The sequence below is a fragment of the Sinocyclocheilus grahami genome, unplaced genomic scaffold, assembly GCF_001515645.1.
Source record: "Sinocyclocheilus grahami isolate Dianchi unplaced genomic scaffold, SAMN03320097.WGS_v1.1 scaffold50.1, whole genome shotgun sequence".
In the NCBI taxonomy this organism is placed as follows: domain Eukaryota; kingdom Metazoa; phylum Chordata; class Actinopteri; order Cypriniformes; family Cyprinidae; genus Sinocyclocheilus; species Sinocyclocheilus grahami.
The window spans coordinates 2,286,364-2,297,827 of NW_015505229.1; the positions used below are offsets into that span (position 1 = coordinate 2,286,364).

The window sequence follows — 11,464 nt, forward strand, 5'->3', positions numbered from 1 at the left end:
TTTTTTTTTTTTTTAAATAATATAGAATTTGACCACTAGCCAATTTATCAATTATCGGCCATAACATGAAAATAATGAATAATTTTTATTATAATGTTGTGGTGCCTACAACCACTTGTAGCATTTTAAACATTTTAAGCTTTCTGTATTTATTATTAATTTATTAAAAAAAAAAAATATATATATATATATATAGAATTCGACCGCTAGCCATTTATCAATTATCAGCTATAACAAGAAAATAATTATTGGGCCTATCATATCAAGAGATAATTTTAATCAGTGCATCCCTAATTTTTAAAAAATATTTTTAAAAACAAACATAATACAGTGACATTCTACATTTAAAAGCAAACAGGATCAGACAATGAGGTTGCACAAAATTAATCAATCAATATCAGACAAATGAAAAATCAAGAGACACAGGTCAGATGGTTGTCAATTAAAAGAAAAACACAATTTAGTAATTAGACATCGAAACTGAATATGTCAAAGGGTTAAACAGTCACAAAAATAAACAGCAGGTTAGCAGTTCACATAATCACTGTTATGTGATCATACACAGGTATGTATGATCAAACATCGTTGTCATCACATGGTATTCTGGAAAAGGACCAGAGACACTGTTTTCTGAAAGATGGTTAAAGGATGAAACATCTTCTGCACCGTTACAGCAGTTATAGAGCCCTACGATGCTTTACCAAGCGAGCATCTTACCTACAAGGAGAACTCATGCTGATTGACCACCCCATGTGTCAATCATCTGCTACAACCACCTACCTGTGAGAGAGCAGTTGGAGGGGCGGGACTAAAGTCACTCCTGTGGGAACCCCCACTCAACCTGTGATTCATGGGCTACTACAACTAAAAATGGTGTGTCGTTGGAGGGGTTACATGGCATAGCGATGACAAGCAGATAGACCAGCCAAATGGAGCTAGGAGAAGGGGCAGGGGGTGCAGTCATACGTCTAAAGGGATCATGAGATTTGTAATTTCCTCTTTGATGGGACAGAAATCTCCTGATGCTGACAGGTATAGATGGTGCCCCAAAACGGCGTCCCTTATATTACATCATATGTTAGGACAGTGTTGACCAGAGGTTAGAATGGAAATATCAGCACTCAGTCAACCCTGTATCAGAGTTCTGAGGCAGAAACTATTATAAATGATGATGTCAATGTACTATAATAAAAAAAATATGTATGTAAAGGATGAAAAGAAATGTTTTGACCTCAGGGGTACATTTTGTACCCATCAATGTATTTAAATCCATAATGGGGGTTGGAAATAAGTAATGGGAGGCATGCATGTCTGGATGCAAGGTTTTGTTTAAACATAAGAGTAGGGCTGGGCGATATATCAAATATTTATGATGCATTTGCAATGATTTTGTTGGCAAATCAAATTAAGAAACATCATAAATATTTAGGTAAACTTTAATTTGGCCAATTATGTTTATTAGACTTTAGAGTTTATTAAGCTCTGTGTTCCCTCCTCATCTATGAGTCACAAAATATCTGCTTATTAATAATGCCACATTAGTAAATATACTCATCATGGAATATATATTTTTTTCATGTGGTCATTTAGGAAAAAAATATTATTTTTTGGGGGGGAAAAATACTTTTTATAAAAATCTTTTCAATCGTTTATTATATATTATTATGTTATTGTATAAAGTCATTTGTAATTATACACACACACACACACACACATACATATGATCATATATTTTTTAAACATTACAACTTATTATGCAACAATATACAACAAAACAAAAATATATACAGTATGTGATACAAAATGATATCATATTATATTATTTGTATTATGTAATTAGAGTTTTTTAATACTTAGTAAATTATATTTTTTCTTAAATCAGAAATGCATTTCCTGTTGGTCACACACTACACATTATATATTATGCATGTATATTATATACACACACATAGTTTTCAAAAACCCGAATTAAAATATATTATGCAATAATAACACAATGAAGTTTAAAAATATATATATATTTTTTTAGTTTATTTTACTTGTGTAATATATACTAAATAATAATATATACTTTTTAATCACAACAAAAGCATTCATTAGTCTCACACTTTCTGATCCCTTTATACATATCAAATACTAGCAAAACTCTCAAATGAGGAGTTATATCTCAAATATTGAAATATAATTTTTTAGCTATATCGTCCAGCCCTACATAAAGGATAATTAAGATCCTAGTATAAACATGTTAGAGAGCAGTGCTGCTCTATTTTCTATGAGGGCTGCAGCTTATAGGTTTCTCCATGACTATTTGTAGAGCACAAATCTGACAATCAGCAAAGATTCTGAGCAGCAAAAAGGTGAAAGAGGGAGGGGAGGGGAGGGGGGGGCCTTAACGAAGAGCGTATAAATGAAAAATGGATTTGTTTACCAATAATGCCCTCTGTCAGTCATGGAAAAGAGCAGACAGAAAGAAAAAAAGAGAAAAGAAAGAATGATACGTAAACAACAGAGAGAAAAAAAAAAAAAAAGACACACTCGCTCACCACACAACAACAAATCCAAATGAAAAAGTTTTCAGGGAGGAGAGCTTTGTAAAGAAAGAAATGTGGGGAAAGTAAAACCACAATAAGTCATTTGGGGCCTATCTTTCTTTCTGGAAAACCTTACACCTCGTCACCCTCCCTTTTCCAGAATCCCTCAGGTTGGACATTCGACCTGAGAGACAAATCGTCCAGCAAGCCCATGCACTTGTTTCACATGCACTGGAACACCCCTGTTTTCTTTAGAAATGGTACAGTCCTCATAACGAACTCATATGGGTCATGCTGATGCAGCACGTACCTTCTGCCACACCCCAGGGGTACTGACGCCCTCTAACCTTCCTGCCATTTACTTCGATCACCACATTGCTACCAACCACTGCCAGAGGCATCTTCTCCTGTTGGTACAAACCACAGTTAATTAAAGTGAGCCTGTATCGACCGCACACAGTGAAAGTGAACAGACACGGGGGGTCTGATGTAGATTCTCATTGAACTTCAGCGCCACAGACGGGTCTGTCAACTAAACTGGTTCTGTGGCAGTTTGCATGTCGTCAATAATAACCTCAAGCTAACCTAGAGAAACAAACAACATTGTGGATGCTGTTGGGATAATTTCAGACTTTAAAGACAAAAACATTTCCTATTGTTTTTCTGCTGTCAAGATTCAAAATGTAAGATTTATGTAAAGTTTCATAATAAGACTATGTGTTAACAGCTGATCCAAACTATTTTTTACAGGATCTTCAGGATTCTCACGGTCAATCATTAATTACTATGACTTTTCCATAGTTAGACTATGGACAACTTCCAGTTAACCAAGATTTTATATAAATACATTTATAATCGTAAAGAAAAATGTCCTTGCAAAAATCTATTTCTAACAGATTAAATATTTCAGAGGATAATTAGAAATTTATATTCATTCAAGACATTGCAATTACTTTTCCAGGGCTAGAAAATGTCCATTTAAAAATTATACATTTTTATAATAAATATTATACTGTAGATATTATTACATATATAAAAAAAAGTAAGTATATATATATAAAATGTAAATGCACAAATTATATATACATCTTTTAGCATATTTATAAACTAACATCAACTAAATTTAAGGGTCTCACAGTCAGGGAAATCCTGAATCTTTGTTAATGTTAGTTTATAAATATACTGGTGTTCATTTTTAGTTCATAATGAATAAACTAATGTCGTCTGTAATTATCTGCTGTACATCTGACTATGTACGGTTTCTTTTAGTGCTTCGTATTAAGCAAATGGACTGACTCTTTACCTTTATCTTTCGGATCAGTTTGCTGTCCTCATCATCCTCTGTGTCAGGAAACTCATAGATCTTGATTTTGTGCTCCTGGATCTCCTTCATAATCTAATGATGAGAGAACAGTAGAATGTGTAGTGCTTGAGAAAAATTGTAAAATGCAAATCATCACCTGAAGAATGTAAAATCCCACGTTAACACACACACACCTGTTTTTTGAACAGTTGGCACTCCTCTGGCGTGAGAGTATCAGCCTTGGCGATGAGGGGGATGACATTGACTTTGTCATGAAGACGCTTCATGAACTCAATATCAAGAGGCTTCAGTCTGAAAAAAGATTCAGAATACAAGTGAATTGTGTCTAACAGTTTACACTTGTCTTGTGAGCTTGTGTTGCTAACATATTTAGATTACTAAATTAAATAAACTAAATTGTATAACAAGACACAGTACATACAGTGCAGTACTGAAAGTAAAAAAAATACTAAAATAAATTCAATTATTAAAAATAAATATATAAAGTAAAAATAAGTAAAGTAATTAAACATAAGTAAAAAAAAAAAAGTATTAATTAAAAATAAATTAATTAGTAAATGTGACCCTGGACCACAAAACCAGTCTTAAGTCGCTGGGGTATATTTGTAGCAATAGCCAAAAATACATTGTATGGGTCAAAATGATTGATTTTTCTTTTATGCCAAAAATCATTCCAAAAAACTGACACTTATGACTGCTTTTGGGGTCCAGGGTCACAAATATGTAACTAAATAAATAGATAAATAATTAAGCAAGTAAATAAATAAAATATAGGTGTGTGCCTATAATTCCCCCTATAATTCTTACATTAAGCAGGGTTTCTGTGTGTGTTTTTGTGACTTTGGGGGCCAGCTGAGGGGCCGTTTATACATTTCAGGAATGTCAAGACTGAAGATGCAACACAAAGGTCACAGAGATATGAATGTTGCTTCGTGATGGCGTCTCAAAAAGGGCACACAAGAAAATAGCTGTTTGTAGACACAGGGGTATGGGGGTCACACTACACTGAATGCAAACATAAAAGTAAACGGTCCTTTGTTTTTCTATTCAGAGAGTATAGATGATAAACTACATACTTATGAAGTATAAAGCACTACAGAGATTTTATAGTGGATTTTCCCTCATATTAAAGTCATTAAATCACAAAACAACAGAAAACGTCATTGAAAAGATCCTGCAAGAAATTTTCCCCAAAACAAATAAAGTAAAATATAAAAACACTTAATATTTTATCACAAATCTCATTTCTGACAAAGAAAAAAAATCATAATCTTGAGCAAAATTGAGCCAAATAATAAGCGAATCATTTTCAAAAATAAACCAATCAACGCCCATCATACGTCAAGCCCAGTTTAGTAGGCATTATGTAAGGCATTTGGATCTGGGCGTGGGTAGTGTGCATCTCCATCTATGCTCATATGTCCTCTGTCTCTCCATTTCACCCACTAATGCATTTAAATCAATGCACTGATGCCTTCATAGTACAATCGTACCGTATTCATGTAGAAAATTCCAAACATCATCCCACTCCTGAACAAAGTGCAAAATGTGTAAATCAGGACATGTGTGTGTGTGGTGCTTCTATTTTAAGCTGGTTGACTCATGCCAGGATTCGTTTGTAGAGTGTGCAGTACCTACCCGTGACCAGAGGGGGCGATGAAGTACAAGCAGCAGTGCACCCTGTTGTCAGGCATCTGCCTCCTGTTTACGCGGGATTCAGCATTCAGGAAGTCTTCAAACTTACTGTCGATGTAGTTGATGACGGGCTGCCAGCTGAAAGAAAGAGGATGAGGAGAAATGAAAGGCAAAGTGATATGCAAAGACTGAGAAGTCACTGCATCACAGTCTGTAAAAGTGGATTTAAACCATCATATATAACACCCAACATGATTTTACCTTTTGACTATAATGGAGGTTATTTGCCTATCCAAGAATCTGAAATGTCCCCAAAACTCTTAAACTCACCAGTTGCTGTTGTCCACTGCATCTCCAAAGCCTGGTGTGTCTACGATGGTCAAAGTGAGCTGGACGCCCCCCTCCTTTATCAGCACTTTGGACTGTTCCACCTGAAAGCAGGACCACAAGTTGTCACCACAGGATATGTGACTTAGCCTGGGACAGCAGCCTTGCCTGTTTGTTCCAGATTCATGTCACGGACACAACATCATTGCTAACTAACTCTAAACCACAAACGCCCATGTGAGTGGACAGGTTAATACTGGTTTGTACATAAAAATGTGTACTTTTGCATTTGCATCAAACCAAAATGTCATAGACGACCCTAGAACATAAACACTGATGGACTCTGTAGCCTGGACTCTGTAGCCTAGCCTCTGACTCTATAGCTGTACATGTCATACAAAAGATGCTAATAACCAATAGGCATTTACAAGGTAACGTGGTCAGCTAGTTGTCCAACAAATACTGAGATCAACCATTTTATTAAAGGGGTCATATGACGTTGCTAAAAAAGAACATTATTTTGTGTATTTGGTGTAATGAAATGTGTTTATGCAGTTTAAGGTTAAAAAAACATTATTGTCCACATACTGTACATTATTGTTTCTCCTCTATGCCCCGCCTTTCTGAAATGCTTTGATTTTTACAAAGCTCATCGTACTGAAAAGCGAGGTGTGCTCTGATTGGTCAGCGAACCAGTGCGTTGTGATTGGCCGAATACCTCAAGCGTGTGACGGAAATGTTACGCCCCTTACCATACTGTGATGCCATATCCCAGTGCGACAAGACAAAAACAATAAAAACCCATTATAAACGAGGAATTTGTAGCATCCAGTTGGGATGTAATTACTGATTATAATGACTTCTATGGTCTTTTAACGCGTTGTGTTGCATCACACCGCGTAAACCTAAAACCATGTCTGCATTTGTGATCGGAAAAATTACAAAGAAGCAGTGCTAACTCTACACTGCTCAAAACTCGTGTTTGAATAGTCAGTGGCAAATTCTTTAAATATGAAAACGTACTTACAAGCTGTGAGTCAGAACAGCTGGCATTGTAGGCTACTCTCCCAGGTTCAGGAAACTCCGTAAAATGCGCTGCACACATCTGAATATTTGGTTTGAACTGTTCTGGAACAGTGTTGTAAATACAACTTAACCGCTGATTTCTAGTTGTGTCCTCTTTTGGAAGGCCAAACAAAGTAGTTTCGCTTTTGCAATGAAACACACAGCGTCTCCACGACATGGCGGCGGCGGGACTACAGCGAGAATAAAAATTCCTCCGCCTTTCTTTGCGTGAACATTTTGGCGGTGTTATGTAAATCTTCCCACACAGTGACGTAGACATGTGGGGGCGTGTTTAAACGAGGCGTTTTAGGAGGGCATGGACGAGTCTTAACTTTTATAAAGAATATCTCTTTGGGTTTGAGACTTTAGTCTTTACAACTTTAGGGATCTTATCTATTCACGAACAGCTTGTAACACTCCAAAGAGAAAGGAAAACTTGAAATTGCATCATATGACCCCTTGAAACTTTGCATATAGGACAATGCACACTGAGCCATCAGCCCACTTCATAGTGTGGTTTTTTGGCCGCCACAGAGACTCCGTAAAATGCGCTGCACACATCTGAATATTTGGTTTGAACTGTTCTGGAACAGTGTTGTAAATACAACTTAACCGCTGATTTCTAGTTGTGTCCTCTTTTGGAAGGCCAAACAAAGTAGTTTCGCTTTTGCAATGAAACACACAGTGTCTCCACGACATGGCGGCGGCGGGACTACAGCGAGAATAAAAATTCCTCCGCCTTTCTTTGCGTGAACATTTTGGAGGTGTTATGTAAATCTTCCCACACAGTGACGTAGACATGTGGGGGCGTGTTTAAACGAGGCGTTTTAGGAGGGCATGGACGAGTCTTAACTTTTATAAAGAATATCTCTTTGGGTTTGAGACTTTAGTCTTTACAACTTTAGGGATCTTATCTATTCACGAACAGCTTGTAACACTCCAAAGAGAAAGGAAAACTTGAAATCGCATCAAATGATCCCTTTAAAAGTTGCACATTTAAATTCATTGCTGCTACAGATAAACAAGTTCATGTTTTTAAAATGACGTCAAGTAATAAATCGTCATCCTTCCTCTTGCTAGCAACAAATGTGGTCTCGCAAGAGTTTCTGCGCCATCTTCTACATTTTTTTTTATCATGTGCATTAATTGCATTCTAGGTTTGGCCAGTGTTTGACACCAAGGTAAGACACTGAAATAGTCATCTCCAATGTCACTATGATTCAACTTCATCATCTCCTGAAATTATTTCAGCTGCTTTCAGTAAAAACCGGCTTATCCTCACAAGCCTGGTTATTTTTGGCTGACCCTCTTTTTCGAAAACTGCATTGCACTCTCATTCACGCATGCACTTTTTCTCAATAGCAAAAACAACCACAACCTTTCTTAGTTCTTCAAAAAGAGGAGAGAGTGGGAAGGAGAAAAAGGAGAGACTTAAGTGAGAGAAAGAAAAAATTAAGGAAATAGAAGAAAGAGAAGTGGATAAAACCCTTCTATTCTTGCTCATGTGATCAGGCCACTTCATTTTGCAACAACACAGAAACAGAAATAAATTCAAATGTAGAAACACAAAGCCACAAAAATGTCAAGACTTTCATTCGACGCAACCAGAGTGGCCCTTGTGTGGCTGCTTTGACAAACACTGCAGATTGTTTTCAGAATATAAATACTCTCGCCGCTGACTCTATGTCCTGACTAAAGTGACCACAGAGGACCAGACAGCCACACATCACCACATGGCCTTTGGCCAGGCTGACAAATTTATATCACGGGCATTCATGGTGGAATAGCTCAAGACAAAGTGTATGGCGGAAAGCATCCTGCCACCAGGGAAAGCGCCAGAGAAGGTTAAATGGGGTCTGAAGAGGAAAGCATGGACAGGGGAAAATTTTAAAATGTCAGAGATTTCATTTGTGAAATCCAGGTAAAACGTGAGTAGTTTGTGGTAAAAACAAAGAGGTGCCGCCTTGGAAGAATCTTCTATTCACTTCCAGAGGGAGCAAGCAATGTCCCCTGGTTTTACTTCATCTTTCTAAACGAAAATGGATTTGTTTAGATGTTGGGTGACAGATGCCACAGTTGCTGGATTCAGACTGTAAGATGATTTGGAGGTTGTGTTTGGTCAGTTTCTGCACAACGGTGAGAAAAGCAAATAACCCTAAACAGGCACCCACCAAACTTTGAACCATGTGACCAGATACAATATCATGAGAACACGGGCTACTCAATAAGCAAATAAGTGGAAATAAATTGCCATATTTGAAGGCCTGTACCCTGTCCTGTGTATGTGAAGTCCATGAGGCCGGAGGGTGTCCCATTTGTCATTTTAGGTTTCAGGAGCATTCAATGATGCTATCTTCACAGCCGACTTGAATCCTGATAGTCTATGTGGCATTACATCATTAAAGTGTGGACTTGGAAGAGGACACCAAGGATATAGGACGTCACTGGGGACAGGGTTTGACAAGGCAGCAACAAGTGACACATGCATTTGCTGGACCAGTTATGATACCAGTAATGATGGACCAGTTATGATATCAGTCAGATTTTATTAGTGATTTGACATTAATGCGAGGGTGTCTAATCCTGCTCCTGGAGGGCCAATATCTGGCAGAGTTTAGCTCTAACACACTTGCCTTTAAGTTTCTAGTAATCCTGAAGACCTTGATTAACTGGTTCATGTGTTTTTAATTATGACTGGAGCTCAACTCTGCAGGATAGTGGCTTCAGGAGCAGAACTGGACATCCTGGATAGCTTTTTCAAGTGAAATAACTTGCTTCAGAAAGGACATGTCATTTCATACAAACCTGACCAAAGTCCGAACATCAACAGTGAACTTAGGCTTGATGTCAACAATGACAGAGTTTGTTCATCAAGATAAAGGAGAACTGAGAGTGCCTGCACTTAAAACACCAGAAAGGGCTGGGACGCCTCGGAACATGTCCCATCTCAAGGGTGGTGGGAAAGTCATTGCCGGGTGTTGGGTTTCGTGGGAAAATTCTTGACCTTCTACTGAACCCTACTTGCCTCCAGAAAAATCTAGACCCCTTCATATTGCCCCTCCCATCCTCTTCAAAAAACACTCCAATTGAGACACTCCACCATACCGCAAGCTCTTTTCAGTGTATCCTCCCCCATTTCTGATGTTCCAGCCTCAGCATCTGTTCTCGCCTTGTTTATCAAATCCATATAAGGTCAAAACTCTGCTGTCTCTTTCCTCTGGGAAGTCTGGGAGCATTTGCTCTGGCCTGGGACCTTCAGAAGGCAGGAATATGTTTGTGATTGCTTGAGCCTGCTTGGTGCTCTGCACTCCAGCTGTCTCAATGCACTTGATTGTTGGTTGACTTGATCTTGATGAGGCAAAATTGAATTTTTGGTGTGAGAGTGTGATTAATGCAATAAGCCCTGATCCGTCCTCATAGCCATGCAGCTAATCTAACAAGAAGAACTTAAAAATTAAAAAATGCAAACCATGGATAACACATACTGGATTTGTTTACTTGCCGATAGAGCCATGCAAACCAGTTTCATCCACAAGATCACCTCAGACAGACGAAAAATTAGTTCCTGCAGCACAACAGTGGGTGAATGCAAGAAAACAGCTCTGTATTCTGCATTATACAGAGGGTTGCACAGCTGAATGGGTCAGTTAGGCAGCACAGTCCAACTCGAATGGTGCACTTTGCTCATTCATAGAAGTCTTCAAACAACTGAAAGTTGGTATGTTGTCAACCACATGGACACTTCAGGGAACTCTGGCTAAGATACACCTTCCACATGATTTTACTGGGCTTGTGAACCTACACCAGGATTTACAGATTCAGAGACCTAAAGCATAATTTACATGTTCTGATTAGAGAACATCACTTTCCATAATGCAACATTAAGCTACATTTCACCACTGAGTGTACAGTACAGATATTAAAGTTCTTTAATAAATCATGCAAGATGTCATGAATTCTGCAATTTGGTCACAAGTCAATTGGATATAATTACATTGTTTTGCAATGATTTAGAATCATTTTCATAAAAATGCTGAAGATGACAGTGACTAAAGGGACAATTAGACACCTCAAATGCACACTGGGTTTGGTGATTTTACAAAAGAAAACTTTAAAAAAGTATTTTGGATGAGAAATGAACAAATTACTGTGGTATTATTTGTAGTAAATTGTGAGCAAATATGGTTATATGGTAAATATGGTTAAAATTTGGTATATACACATACAGTAACATTCAAATCTCTGGCATCACCAGTAAGACCATTTTTGAAAGAAATTAATTTTTATTAAAAAAGGATGCATTAAAAGTGATCAAAAGTGACAGTAAAGACATTTGGAATGTTACAAAAGATTTCGATCTCAAATAAATGTTGTTCTTTTCAATCTTTGTTGTTAAAAGAATCCTGAAAAATAAATAAATAAATAAATGAAAACAATCAAGGTTTCCACAAAAGCAGCACAACGGTTTCATTATTTTAAAACATTTAAACATATTTCACAATAGTACTGTTTTTACCACTGTAAAAAATACACCAAAGATAAAACTAGGGCTGCACGATAAATCGCATGCGATATTTAACGC

The 11,464-nt window shown here is 37.3% G+C and overlaps 1 protein-coding gene across 1 annotated transcript in view; it reads right to left on the reverse strand.

Moving 5' to 3' along the window:
- The window catches only part of LOC107583147 (septin-7-like), a 32,846-nt gene extending 24,187 nt beyond the window's left edge, over positions 1 to 8,659 (reverse strand). The window contains exons 1-7 of the mRNA XM_016269261.1: positions 8,613 to 8,659; positions 5,821 to 5,985; positions 5,494 to 5,628; positions 4,029 to 4,146; positions 3,835 to 3,927; positions 2,842 to 2,938; positions 2,429 to 2,440 (exon numbers count right to left, since the gene is read on the reverse strand). Of these exons, the coding sequence (XP_016124747.1) occupies positions 2,429 to 2,440; positions 2,842 to 2,938; positions 3,835 to 3,927; positions 4,029 to 4,146; positions 5,494 to 5,628; positions 5,821 to 5,985; positions 8,613 to 8,659 (667 nt within the window). The remainder of the gene's footprint in view (positions 1 to 2,428; positions 2,441 to 2,841; positions 2,939 to 3,834; positions 3,928 to 4,028; positions 4,147 to 5,493; positions 5,629 to 5,820; positions 5,986 to 8,612) is intronic.
- Between the last annotated feature and the right edge of the window lie 2,805 nt (positions 8,660 to 11,464).